Source organism: Danio rerio, chromosome 6, assembly GCF_052040795.2.
Source record: "Danio rerio strain M-AB ecotype USA chromosome 6, GRCz13ab, whole genome shotgun sequence".
Lineage (NCBI taxonomy): Eukaryota > Metazoa > Chordata > Actinopteri > Cypriniformes > Danionidae > Danio > Danio rerio.
The window spans coordinates 19773219-19788590 of NC_141026.1; the positions used below are offsets into that span (position 1 = coordinate 19773219).

Below are 15372 nucleotides of genomic sequence, written 5' to 3' on the forward strand. Positions count from 1 at the left end.
TAACTATACATGCATGGGGAGTTAATCTTATATTAAAGCATTTATTGTAGGCAATAAGCATATTATTGTAAATAAATAAATAAATAAACCATATTAACAAAAGTAAAAAAAACTGTAGGCAAAAGAAAGCAGGAAAAAAACGTGTTTGATAATGAAAGGATGGTCACGCACACACAGTTAATGTTAGGCCTGTTTACAATCTGTTTAAAGAAAATTTTTAACGAACGCAGTGACTGCTGCTGCTTACCAAAGGATACATTTTTTTAAAAATCTTGAGCTCTTGAAAGCAGGACTGTGAGTGCACGATCATCACTTTTTTTTGTTCAGTCTATTTCAAAGAGAACCAATCGTATTAGTTGCATTTCCTCTGGGGCCCGGTTGCTTCTCGCAAGTAAACGGGAGCACGCACACTATTTAGCAGTTGCGCACATCACACCGCCTGTGCGCGCGAGTGATCATCCTCTTATTCAGTATTTACCTGCTTTCTTTTGCTCGCGCGAACAGTTGTTTTTGTCAATCATGCTGCATCTCGATTCTAGGATCACATTTGCACAAATATTGAGCCATCTTTGTTGTCGAACCCTGCTTTTAAGAAAACTACAAATTAAAAATGATTTCCAACCAGCCAATGTGACTAGTTGGAGCAGCTGTCTAACCTGCCACAGCTGAAATCTACCCACATTTGGCGGGTGTCAAGCCCTATTCATTAGCCAATCAGAATCAAGCAAACAACAGCCCCACTTTTTTGTACATGGTCCTCACTTTGTAAATATTGCACAAGCACTTTCATATATATATATACTGTAAGAAGCCTTACTCTTTCTTTTAAAAGCTCATAATTCTGTAAAATGTCACTGTGATCTAGCATCAAGATTTGTCATCACTGGAATCCATATACTGTACATTTAGCCATATTGTATGCTTTTATGTTCTGTCACATTAGTGTCTCTTTAAAGTGCTTTTAAAGAGCTATGACATATTTACTCTTAGTGGAAGATAAATATGCCAGTAATGCATATTTTTCTTAAAGTGGTGGCCCATGAGAATAACTTTTTTTTTTATCTGGATGTGGACTCCAATTATTGTCCCCTTGAGAGTTTCAACATTTGAAAACCAAATTTGAGAGAGCATTTGCATGCTCTCTCCTACTACAGACATACCTGCTTCTTTTTTCTGAATTTCCCTGGAACCATCCATAAGTTGTGGGTATTTATTTTTCATCCACATTCACTTTTACACATTTGGCTGAGTTGTACCAGACAAGTGATTGAATTTCAGTCTGGCCACGATTTTTTTGTTATGGCCAATTAAATTGAAGTTGAATGACGCATACTAAGAAATAAGGATAACACCTTTACATTCTGTCAGTACTTATATAATGTCAATAACTGTTTACTACGAAAGAATGAATGCATGTAAATAAAATCATATAGATGTGGGGTAATGTAAGTGTATGGCGCCTCCTACCAGTCTAACTTAGATTATTCAGGCATTGCGGTTGTCAATGGTGGCATTTGCATTTGCTGAGAGATTTTGTGTTCGATTTGTAGTCTGTCACAGAATAAAGTTCCTCTGCAGATCTTATACTATTGAATTCTTTGTTTTAAATATACATACCTTTTTTTTTATTATGCCTTTTGCATTTAATTGTATTGTCACCGATGTTAGTGGCATACCACATGTTTGCATATGCCTTTTGAGTAGACATATTTAGATATTCAAAGTTTAACCTTTCCTTGTTGACTTATCTACTGTGTGTGTTTGTGTGTGTGTGCTTGTGTGTGTGTGTCTAAACTGTTATGAAATCTATTCAAGTTTGCAATCATTTAACAGATAACATCAATTACCTATATGGATTTCTCCTCTGACAGGTTGAGCCTGATCTAAGTGTTTTCTATGTACCCTCATTGTGATACTTACTGCTGTTGATTACATTCATAGTCAGTTTATATTGCATAACACATAATTATATATATACATAACGTTGCATAAGTTGTTTGTGTTATGTCACAGTTTACATTATCCTGCTCTTCTGTTTTTTCTTTTTTTCTTTAGTTCTTTATTCATGATGTGATTTTTTTTCTCATATGACATGTTGCTCTGTTACAGTTGGTGAAGGCAAGAACTTGATTCCGATGGACCCAAATGGATTGTCTGATCCATATGTAAAACTCAAGTTGATTCCAGACCCTAAAAATGAGACTAAACAGAAAACAAAAACCATTCGCTCCTCCCTGAATCCAACTTGGAACGAAACGTTTACATTGTGAGTCCCATTATGTTATATCCTGTTACTCAAGATTTGATGTAAATGATCATTATATTATTTATTGATGCTTAACTCATTGATAATTTATGTTATCAGTTGTTTAAGATATGCTACTCTATACACGTTTACTGTAGAGTGTAGACTGTGCTGGGTATAGATAAAATAACTAGTAGTACTGATAGTGTAAAATGCCAGCAGCTAGCTCTCTGCAACTCTCACATGGTTGCCCACTGAAGCTAAGCAGAGCAGTACCTCGACGGGAGATGCTAGGTGGCTGCCAGAAGTGGTGTTAGTGAGACCAGTAGGAGATGCTCAACCTGCAGTTTGTGTGAGTCCTAACGCCCCAGTGTACACTGCTTAGTCAGTACCGTCAATCGGATGAGACATTAAAACCCTAAACCAGGGTCCTGACTCTCTGTGGTCGTTAAAAATGTATGTAAAAAAAAGGATGTAAAAAAAAAATAATAAAAAAAAAGAGTAAAAATAAAAAGATTAGGGGTTTAACACCGGCATCCGAGAAGGGTGTGGCTGCAGAGTTGCACTTTCAGGCTTACCCACACTTCCTATGCAAGTGATGTCATTTACAATCGACACCTGCACCTGTCACGTATAAAAATAATCACGCCAAATAAGCCGAAAGTTTCTAGTTCATTTGCGTTGCCAGTGATGACATTGTAAAATAATTCTAAGTACTTAAGTTGTATTCTATGACAGATCCCTAAAAAGCGGCAAACTATCATAACCATCAAGCTAAAACAAATTAGAATTTTAGCTTTTATTTTAAACATTTCAAGGAGTTGTAGTATTACAACTAACAGATACACATTATGGACTTACAGCAATGATTGTTGAACAAATTGGAAAACTTTTCTTTAGTCAGCAGGTCCCAGGTCGATAGCGATCAAGAATGTACAGTAAATGTCGATGCAGAAGATGTAGCAGGACAGCGCAGGGCTCGTTTGCATGAAAGTCCTTAACCAAAAAATCCCTCAGTTTAAGGTTAAGGCCTGCTTAGTAAAAGTTAATTTGCAAGGAGAAAAAAAGTTAAAGACTCAAAGGACTGTAGATAAATCATTTAATAAAACCATTCAATAAATAAACTAACAGTTAATACATGTTGATAAGTTAGCAGGTCTGTGCAGGAGTGCATCCATATGAAAACCACTTGAAAATGAATGTAGGATAATGTTATCTTCAAAGAACTTTCTGAGCCCAGAGCTCTACATTCCATATATACAGATTAATGAAAGTTTAAAGCAATGCATTTGATTCTTTTGTACTTTGTCTTATTAAAAAGTAAAATCACTGTCCATTCAGATAATCCTCTTTACCTTTTCTTCCATGTGTTCAAAATAATATGAATAGTTCCATCGTAGTAATGTAAGGCTCTGCTGGCTTCATTCCTGTCTGTTGCTGCATTCTCTCATTGTGTACGGGATTTGACGGTACTACAATCATTTTAGTTCAGCAATTTGCAAATGAACTAAACTAAAAAGTAACTCGAGTTACATTTAGAAAGTTACTCAGCTATTGTTAATTAGTTTTTAAAAGTAACGCATTTCTTAGAAAAGTAATATTATTACGTGATTTACGTTACTGATGACTGATTTTTGAAAATGCTTTAATTCTAGGAAACAAAATACTTATTAAGCCAATCGTCCTGCCATCTCTATTGTAAAACACAAATATTATACTATTATATTTTATTAGAAAATTAAATTATGTAACCCACTAAATTTAAGATTCCTACATAATGTTCTATTCTATTCCTAAACTGTAATTATCAAAGAATATGTGCTGTGAATGCTTCTGTAGAATGACTTCCATGGAGCAGGTTTTTTCACATGTTCAAATCAGTGGTATATACAGCATGGCATAAATTATATGTTGTGATTTTCCAGTAAGCTGAAGCCAGCAGATAAGGACCGCCGACTGGCTGTGGAGGTATGGGACTGGGACAGAACCACCCGCAATGACTTCATGGGCTCAATGTCTTTTGGTGTGTCGGAGCTCATGAAGTCCCCAGTATGTGGCTGGTAAGAATGCATTCAATGCATTAGTTGAATATCAACAATTTAGGTTTTTAACTAAAAATCTTCTTGTTTAGTAGCTTTTTTATTTTAGGGTGAAATATCCTTTAAAGTTTTCTTGATTTATGTTCTGTCTGATATATTTTGTTATCTTTACCTCATAAAGATTTGTGTGATTTTTGAGTACTTCAACATTTAGTCATCGATTTAACGGAATATATTTTATGGCAGTAAACAGAACTGCAAGGATCTGAAATCTTTTTAGTAAATACAATAAATGCTTACTAATTGTTCGCCATCTGTTAACTGCCATGCAGGTACAAAATGTTAAACCAGGAGGAGGGGGAGTACTATAATGTGCCCATTCCAGATGAAGATGACCCCGATACTGAACTCCGACAGAAATTTGAGGTGACTTTTTAATGCTCCTTATGTGCAAACATCACAATTTTATTTCAAGATTAGGAAAAAAAAACATATCTGGGGTTGAACCAACAAGACTTTAAAATGACCGCTGTGACAATAAGCTCTTTTTAAATAAAAAATGAGAATGTAATTATTTTGTTTTCCCTTTTTCACTTTATTGATTAAAATTAGCAGTTTGGCAAATATCATCAATAAACTGTTAGACACTTAGGATTGGACTACTAAACAAAACAGTAAACATGTACTGTGAAACGCTATACTATTAAGAAAAACTTAACAGGACTTAAAACTACATCTACTTAACAGGTTAAATCTGACCTATTAGAATCAGTGTTAGGGAAGGTAACTTGTATTTTTTAAAACAATATTGTTATTATACTTCTTCAAAAAAGTAACTAATTGTAAATATTATGTGCAGTACTTAAGGCAAATGCAAGTGTGTACATTTGAGGCTGCAGCTTAAACAAACCTTTCTGGATGGCATGAAAAAAAATCTCAACATTCTTCATCAATGAATAATTTGCACTTCACTTTTTTTATTCATTTTAAGGATGTTGAATCTGTTTTGTGCAAGTGAGATAATAAATACTTGTTCACATTTAAGCTGCAGTAGAATCTCAGTAAGTAATCGTGTTTATGCATCGTGTTTATGGTCTTTCTCAACATAGGGACAGGAGAGCTGTCAGTCAATAAATGAGAAAACAAAGTAATTGGTAAATGTTTTATTTTTTTAACTACCTGATTATTTTCTTGAAAATGAGAACTATTGTTTTACTAGTTACTTGAAAAAGTATTCTGATGACATATTTTGAGTAGCTAGCTGTTTTTTTTTTTGTTTGTTTGTTTGTTCATATGTTTGTTTTGATTTTGCTATATTCTTCATGCAATAGCTGACACATACTGATGGTTTTCACAAGCACATACATTATATACTGCCTTGGAGCTGTTCACGTCTTGGCCCATAAAACATTTATAGCCAGTTGCACACTTGATGTGGTGCTCAATACCATGTCAGACACATTTGATAATAAGAACTATGAGAGTTTTCTTGTTATTCCTTGTTTTGCCAGATGATGGCAGTGATAACTTTCCTTGTTATAACTTTCCCGTTTACACGACTGTAGATCAGATTGAAATCCCTCCATTGAATGTCATCCTCTGCTTAAGCAGCTAAACATAAGCTTTTAGTTGTGGGTTTTAGTGTTTATTTTTATTGTAGATTCTCATTTTTTTTGTAAGAGACAATATATATATATATATATATATATATATATATATATATATATATATATATATATATTCATAGAATCCATTCTTAATAATTAAGTATACAATAATTGAGCACCAACTCAAGGATTGTGTATGAAAATGAATATAAGACATTATAAATAACATCAGCAAATACCATAAACAATAAAATGTTTTATTACTTCCAAATGGTTTGAAATAGGATTTAACTGTCTCAATAAAAAAAAAGAATATTCAGAACTATACTCATTATACATCAACATATATTTTCTGAGAAATAGACACACTTCAAATGTATCTTAAACCACATACAAATTTAGTTTATTGCTGTAGGTTCATGTGCTTCTTTCTTTTATTAATTTCCAAAAATTCAAAGGCAGCTGTTTATTATGAAACCCCTCTATCGTTTTAATCAGTGTGTTTGACAGACCTCCGACTGAAGAGAGTAAGATGTCATCAAAACAGTCGGCAGGTGAGAAACCCCCAATCAGAAGATAGTTCTTGAGTGTTGGCAAATGAGACGCCCATTAACCCAGGCTTTCTCACTTGTACCCATATACAGTACTGAATAGTTAGACTTTGTCCAAGATAAATGCCCTTTACCTTGGGTGGGAAGATTAGAGAAATATTATTTGTTCCTCTTCACTTATGTGGGTTGCATGTTTGCATGTACTGTATATCTTTGTTTATCACTGTCATATGGTTTCAGGATGAGACATTAGAGGACCTTGAGCAGGTGCGTGTCAGCAGCAGAGTGAAGTTATGTGTGTTGATTGGCTGGCTGGCTGGTTTTGTGTCCGGTTTATCTGCATCACTTCTGTTTTTTTATGAAATGGTCGCTACATTAATCTAGCTTCGTCTTGAAATACTTGAGAATGTGGAAAAATTCTTGCAAAAAAATTTGTTGTGTGCTTTCAGGGCAGAGACATAAATGTGTGCATAAATTGTTAACAATTTCTGAAAAAGGGGTGTTGCAGGCATATTACAGGTGGTTGTGTATTGAGTATACACAGTATGATCCACTGCTTGTTAATGCAAATATATAATGAGACAATGATGTGAATGTGATTTATTTGACATGGCATGGTTGTTGGTTCCAGATTGGCTGGTCTGAGCATTTCAGAAACTGCTGATTGTCTTGGATTTCCTTGCAAAACCTTATTTAGGTTTTATAGAGAACAGTCTGAATATGAGAGCATATGCAGTGTGTGGCAGTTCTATGATACTAAAAACAACTTGATGATTCCAGATGTCCAAGGACCAAGATCTCTGAACATTTCCTATACCTTGTTGCATCAATGTCATGAAGTGTTAAAGGAATAGTTCACCCAAAAAATGAATATTCTGTCATCATTTATTCACAATTTACTCATTTCAAACCTTCACGAGTTTCTTCATTCTGCTGAACACAAAATAAGATATTTTGAAAAATGTTGGAAACCTGTAACTATTGACATCCATAGTATTTGTTTTTTTTCACTATTGTCAATAAGTCAATAAATACAGATTTTTTTCTTTCTTCAAAATCTTTTCTTTATTGTTAAACAAATGAAAGAAACTCATAAGCTTCGGAACCACTTGAGGGTGAGTAAATAGTGAGCACATTTTCATTTTTGGGGTGAACTATCCCTTTAAGCCAGTTCTGAAGAGACACTCCTGAAAAGGAGATTGCAAAACTAAATGTTTTTTTTTTTTTTTTTCTGGTAAAATAGAAGTTTAAAAAAATAAAATGGGGTCTAACCTGCTTTTAGTCAGTTTTGCCTAATAAAGTGGCCAGTGAGAATATGATTGTACTTTTGACCATACACGTCTATGCACCTCAGGCAAACGTGCAACAAATTCTTATTTCTCAAAAAAAGAACAAATCATTACCTTTGACTGGTTAGAAGAAATTAAGGCTACATTTTATATCATATGTATCTAGCATCCATACCCCAAAGCCCTTGAGGGTCATATAGTACTATTCCTGCATTTTCAAAGGCAGGGAAACAGCTTGGATGAATGACCTGTCATATGACCTGCAGGGCTTTTCAGCACCCAGAGAGTGCATGATATAGAATACAGCCATGTTTTTATTGAAACAGTATGGAAGGTTCAGTTATTTCACTTTAAATGCAATGAAAATGACTAATTCTTTACCATAAAAATTAAATGACTGAACCCACACACTGAAACCTGAGAAAAAATGATGATTTTGGCAGAAATCTTCTTAGAGGCTTTTCCATCTGAACTCTTCATTTTAAGTTGGACGTTCAAAGAACAATTATCCTTATTAAATCCCGAATCACATACACTCACTGTGAGTATCAACACCTCAGGTTAGTGCCTTTGATGGACTGGGGTTTTACTCATTTGGTATGTCCCACAGTAGACACACTGTGCATTATGCTCACCGTAGCTACATAGTCTTAAAGTGCTCGCCTAAGCAATCTACATGTAGGCACCTAAACACTCCACTGTACCTGGTGTGCCAGCTTTTATTTTCTGTAATTCTTAAGCACAGAATTGAAGGACTGCTTAAAGCAATGAAGTTGACGACTATTTTCAACTTCAGAACGTGATTATAAAAGCCTTATAGAAGGACTTCAATTTTTTTCTCTGGTGTTCCTGCTTACTCTCATCTTAGATGTTCCAACCAATGTTTTCACTATCGCGTTCATAAACTTACTTGTCCAATAATGTTGGTATTGTGAATGCATGGGCTTTCTTGGGTTTGAGTGATTTACCAGCTTTGCCAGGGAATTAAGTCAATGGTAGGGGTAAAAAAAAAAGTTTCAATGTTACTGACTTTATTTGGAGGTTTTATCTAAAGGAAAAAGAAAGAAATACAGTACTGTAGCTGAAATCAGATATTAAATAAAAGTCTATTGTGTGCTGATGTTATAGTTTGAGCTCAAGGCTGCCTAGTCTAGCTTGGCAGAGAATCTTGGCCCGCTGACTGACTTCTGCATGTTGCGATTGAGGGAATTTTATTCGACTTAGAAAACTGCATGGACACTACCCAAAACTAAGCAGGAAGCCAACTTTTGAATCAAACTTATGTATGGTTTGTGTTTTAGGACTCAGGCAGGAAATTTAAATGATGATACAAAGAGTGCATTGTGCTTTCTTTGGCTGCAACTCTAAAGATTGACAGACCTCAGTCTGGGTAGACTTCTGATAAATGTGATTTGACAGCTTGTCACAAAGAAATTAGTGAGTTGAAAATGTAGCCACATTAAAATGTATTGTTGAGACACCCTTATTTGTATTCAAACAATAGTAATAATAATAATAATAATAGTTATTATTATTATTATTATTATTATTATTATTATTATTATGTAATCTATCCTGACTAAGGTCTATTCATGCCTTATATTTTTCAGAAAACATGTTTCAACTTCATTATCAGCACTTGCATATGGGTTTCCCAATGAATTATTACCATTTTTCAAGCATCTGAAATTTTCAGTTCCTTTTTTTTTTTTAGTTTGTTAATAAAATTATTGTTTGTCTGTGTGCAGATAGCCAAATTGGGTCCTCCCAAAAAAAACATTACCGCTTTGGATGACAGTGGGTCCAGCATAACTTCCAGCAATGTGGACAATGTCAGGCTCTCAGATTTTAATTTCCTGGCAGTACTTGGAAAAGGCAGCTTTGGAAAGGTGAGTTTCCATGTACTCACCAATTATTATAGTAATAATACTAACGACACACTGCTCTTTATTCACTGTTGATATAAATAAAGTTAAGTTCATAAAGTGCTGTTTGTCCTCTTTTAAACTCTTTATATTCTCATGGGAAAGCTAAATACAAAACGACATCGTTCTGTGTAAAAAACGTTTGCACTTCCAACCCCCACTGTTAAAACTTAGCTTAATTCTAGTTTATCACTCCTGAGTTCAATTTCTCTAGCCACACCCAGGCCTGATTACTGCCACACCTGTTCATAATCAAGAAATCTCTTAATTATGACTGCCTGACAAAGTGAATATACACATGTAGCGAAATTAGCTTAGTTTATGTATATTAATAATCAATAACGAGTTATTATTAAATATTAACATTCAGGTTTAACCTTTGGTCAATTGGGTTAAACAAATATATAATTGTATCTGATCCTGCCACTCGGCCGAGCGGACTCTCAGATTATGAATATTAATTATCAACAATAACGAATTATTGTTAATCATTAATATTCTGCATTAACTTATTGTTAATTTGACCAAATAAATATACCCAGACCTCGCCGCTCGTCTAAGCAGACTCCGTACGGATATATTTATTTAGAAAAGGAAATTCTTACTACTCCTTGTGAGGTAGCTTAATCATTCATAAGTTTTGATTAACTTAAATAGCAGCCGGTAGCAAAGGATCTATCATTTCAGTTACTCTTTCTGTGAGGCAAACAAAAACAATCCAATTCGGTTATAATAAGGTTTATTGACTAATCTAACACATATCAAACAAACGTAATCTGAGTATAGGAATATATTGGCATAACATATAACAGATACTAATTCTAAATAGGCTATAAACGGATATATGGAACATATAACAAAACCGAAAGAGACAGAAAAGCGAGGAAATACAGAAATTAGATACAGAATGACAATTTCGCTCAGTTCACCCACACATAACGAGAATCACCAGTTGATCATAAACACCTTAAAAAAAAGGGGCACAGCTTAAAACGCATATGAAAAATATACTTGCATTTACTCTCTCTCGTGTCGTGCAAGCTTTGGCTGATGCGCGGGGGACGTCAGAGATTCGGTAGGAGTTTGTGTGTCCGGTTCAGCTTGGTCCAAGTTGAATGGTCCCACAAGGCACGAGATTAAACTGAGTTCAAAAGTCGGAAAACAAAGAAACGAGGACAGAAGAAGGTCCTCTGCGGAGAAGTTTACCGGAGGGTTTCTTTCTGCTTCTGCCCAGATGTTGGGGTGGGGCAGAATGAGTTGTACCTGCGGGTCACGTGACGACCCGTTCAGCATTCTCGACCAATGATTTCAGGACAAAGTTTGAGCGCGAAATCCTCTCTTTGTCTCTAGGCTGTTCGTATGCAAATTTTGGGTCCTCCCGCAGCCTAAGGACGGTTTTTATCTCAGGGCATTAAAAAAATGCAGGCCGTGCACGTTATTATCATGCTCTATGCATCATGTGTTGTAAAATGTCCAGGGCATTCTATTGACACCAAACACTCTACAAGTACATCAACATTAAAAGTACATCAGCATAATTCCCATATCCTTACATCATTGATGCTTTTAAAAAGGCCTGAAAGTACGAATGTGTATAGTCTATATCAGAGATTGTACACATTACAAAAGTTAAATGTAATTAAACAAGACATTTGGGTTCTAAATGTCTTTGTTTAATTTTTGAGGAAAGTCTTTTGTCTGTGAGTAGAACGCTGACTAAGGATGTTTTCTTATCTGCCATGTTCTTTTGAAGCTGGCAGAGAGTGGTTTAGAACGGTTCTGTGAAGTCTCCCAGACTCGTTAACATGTCACCAGGGATTTCTAAGCCAGACTTTTCGTCACCAAGTGATTTGAATTGTCCTGGAGATTAAACCCAAACCATTTTCATGAAATGTTAAATGGAGTGATTACCTTCAGAATGCAGGTTACAATATATGTTACCAGTTGTTACACACATATACATGTACCAAAACATTCTCAAAAGCTAGACATAATTTGTGAAAATACTCTGTGGACTGACAGAAGTTGAACACTGTATTTATAAAAATAAAAAAAAAGACTACCATGCCAACAGTCAAATGTGGTGGTGGTAGCGTAATGCTCTGGGGCTGTTTTGATTCTTTAGGATCTCGAAAACTTGCTGGGATAAATGGGTCCATGAATGCTGCTGTTTAGCGAAATATCTAGAAGCAGAATTTCCGGTCATATGTTAGTGACCTCAAGCTAAACCAAACTTAGGTCGTGCAGCAAGACAATGATCCAAACCACACCAGCAAGTCCACTTATCAATGGCTGTAGAAAAACAAAATTAAGTCTTTGGAGTGGCCTAGTCTAGGTCCTGACCTGAATCCAATTAAGATGCTGTGGCATAACATTCAAAAAGAAAACCCACCAACAATTCTGCAAAGACAAGTGGGCCAAAATTCATCCGCAGCACTGTAACAGACTCATTGTAAGTTATTGAAAAAGCTTGATTGTAGTTGTTGCTGCTATGTGTGGCTTAACCAGTTATTAGGTTTAGAGGTTAAACACTTTTTCACACAGGGCTACGCTATGTACTTTCATTTCAAAAGTGCATGATGTGTAATAAAAAAAACTTTAAATTAAATTAATAAATTAGTTTGATGATCTGAATGATAAAGAAGGTAAAAAAAACAGTATTGAACATGTCACCATTTTTCTTTTATAATATGCTTAGACAAATCTACAGTTAAAGTCAGAATTAATAGCCACCCTGAATTATTAGCCCCAGTTTATTATTTTCACCAATTTCTGTTTAACAGAGAGAAGATATTTTTCAACACATTTCTAAATATAATAGTTTTAACCTCTCTAATAACTGATTTATTTTATCTTTGCCATGATGATAGTAAATAATATTTTACAAGATATTTTTTCAAGATACTTCTACAGCTTAAAGAGACATTTAAAGGGTTAACTAGGCAGGTTAGGGTCAATAGGCAAGTTATTGTATAACGATGGTTTGTTCTCTAGACTCTCAAAAAAAAAAAAATAAAATAAAATATATATATATATATATATATATATATATATATATATATATATATATATATATATATATATATATATATATATATATATATATATAGCCATAAGGGGCTAGTAATTTTACCTTAAATTTTACCTACAGAAAAAAAAATATTATCAGACATACTATGAAAATCTCCTCACTTTTTAAACATCATTAGGGAAATATAAAAAAAAATCAAGGGGTGTTAATGATTCTGACTTCAACTATATTTCTAATGGTGCTGTTTATTTGAACTTTTCACCAGATGTCGGTAACAAACGAGGTAATCCATACATACAATTAAATTAAACCCAGTTAGTTTAATAATTAAGTTATGAAGAATTCAATGAAATGACAGGAGTAAAGTATTGTAATTACATGAGGAAAGAGAAGTACAATATATAGGTGGTACTGTGTATACGACCAAGTTTTTTTCGCCTCAGTGAAAAGTGTATGGTATTAGTTTGCTAAAGGTCCTCACTGCTGATAGTGTAAGTTTTTGTTGTCTGCTTACGCAGGTCATGCTGGCAGAGATGAAGTCTTCTGATGAACTATTTGCTATAAAAATCCTGAAGAAGGATGTGGTCATCCAGGATGACGATGTTGAATGCACCATGGTGGAGAAGCGAGTTCTGGCTCAGCAGGACAAGCCTCCATTCCTCACCCAGCTTCATTCCTGCTTCCAGACTGTGGTTAGAAACTCACACCATGAAAAATCATGCATAGACACTTTAATAATGTTTGATTGCATAGTCTATATAAAAAATGTGTATATATTATATATAGTCATTATTAGATATCAATCTTATTAGAAATTACTGAATTGTTTTCTTTGTGTTTAAAATAAACTTCTTGAATACATTTCAATTCTGACAAGCAAGGGCGGAAGAATCTAGCCAGCCACAACTGCCAGCTTTGAAAACAAACAGAAGCCTCTGTTAGACATCATTTTGGCTGCGGGCTAAATGGTAATCCCACTAATGGCACGGCATACCAAACATCCGCCTTTTAGCAAATCAGAATGCCTTAGAAGGATTGAATATGCATAATAATAAATACTTATATAAATAATGTTGATTTTTTTATGGTAATGTGCTTTGGTATTGGAATCTATAGACATCATATAGTTGCAAGGATTTAGACAAAAGTCACCCATAGTATTTTAATGTATGAAAGTCTTTGCATTTAATAAAACCAAGGATTTCTCCTCTGGTGTACAGTGTTAGCATAAAAAACATAGAAAGGCAAATACCACAGTCATGGAATGTACTGTTTATAAAATTTCCAAATATAGACACAAAAAAAAGATGGATTTACATCAAACGTACAGTATACACTGAATTGTAATACACACATTTAGTTTATGCATAGAACATATAAATAAATTGGAATAAAATTTTATTATTAATAAACAACAAAAAATATGTATAACCCTATCTAGAATTCAAACCAACAGTATAGTGTAACTTTATAATTGGAAAGTGAAAAACACTAAATGAAATGGATGAGCAAACTGATCAAAAGAAAGCAAACAAAAACTCTTCTTTGACAATAGCGACCTCTTATGGTGAGGGGATTATACAGCTGTTGTTATCATTGAGGACGAAATTAGATACGGCCAAGAACTAATCTTTTCTCTAGTGATGCCTTGCATTCATATTTACCATTAAAAGGCCAATAAAAGCATAAAAAATACAATAAGTTAAATGTTTAACATTATAAAATGTTTAATCATGCATGTACTTTTCTGAATTTAAATGATATTAATAAAGTTATTTAGATAAATATTTTAGCATGAAAAAATAGAATAATTAAAAAATTAGAATAGCATAAGAATAAAGCTCGAAATCAAACAATTTGCAATCTGAAATGATTTGTAGTCAGTTGGAGTTGACAGATTTGGCTGAAAATCATATAGTCTGTAATGATCAGTCACTCTGATTGTATTTGTGTATTTTATTTACTATATTGCAGTGATTAGTGTTTAACACTAATCTAGCATGTGTGCAGTCCTTTTAAAGAAATATGTGTATGAACTAGGGCTGCATGATATATTGAAGAATTATCGCTGTCGCAATAATAGTATATTTGATATCCATATCGCCAGAGAGCTGCACTAACCTGATTATATTTTATGTGCCAAGCATTATTGTTATTATATATTACATGCTATATATTAGGGACACATCTGATCCATCAAATTTGAACAATCTCTGTCTAAATTTGTCCAATCAGATGGGTCCTTAATATCTTTATACCCATCTCCCACATTCGTGCTGTTTTGCTATTGACTAGAGCTGTGGAAGCATGTGACTGCACGTCAAATAATCAAATGTTATATCGTTGCGTCCCTAAATGTTAATAGTGTTTACAAGTTAATACTTTTTTGCTTCATTTATGTGGATGTTGACAAGATGTTAGTATCTCCATTACATACTAATTATTTAATGTTTGTATATTTTATTTATTTATTTATATATATATATATATATATATATATATATATACAGCCAAGAAAATATTTTCCCTAAAAGATTCTCTAATTTTAAGATGCTGTGCGGTTACATGCAATTGAAAAAATAAATGTTTGAGAGTACTGCATTTTGTTTACATGCCTATGGTAAAATCAAACCAAAAATCGAAATATCGACTGAGAATTTTAGTCATTCACTGTGTTTTAAAGTC

At 34.0% G+C, this 15372-nt stretch overlaps 1 protein-coding gene and 1 long non-coding RNA gene across 2 annotated transcripts in view; both read left to right on the plus strand.

The window, feature by feature from the left end:
* The window catches only part of LOC147843476 (uncharacterized), a 756120-nt gene that overhangs the window by 328637 nt on the left and 412111 nt on the right, over positions 1-15372 (plus strand). The window lies entirely within an intron of this gene.
* The window catches only part of prkcaa (protein kinase C, alpha, a), a 162293-nt gene that overhangs the window by 113446 nt on the left and 33475 nt on the right, over positions 1-15372 (plus strand). Inside the window, 5 exon segments of the mRNA NM_001256241.2 lie at positions 2110-2266; positions 4171-4305; positions 4617-4710; positions 9480-9620; positions 13206-13379. Of these exon segments, the coding sequence (NP_001243170.1) occupies positions 2110-2266; positions 4171-4305; positions 4617-4710; positions 9480-9620; positions 13206-13379 (701 nt within the window).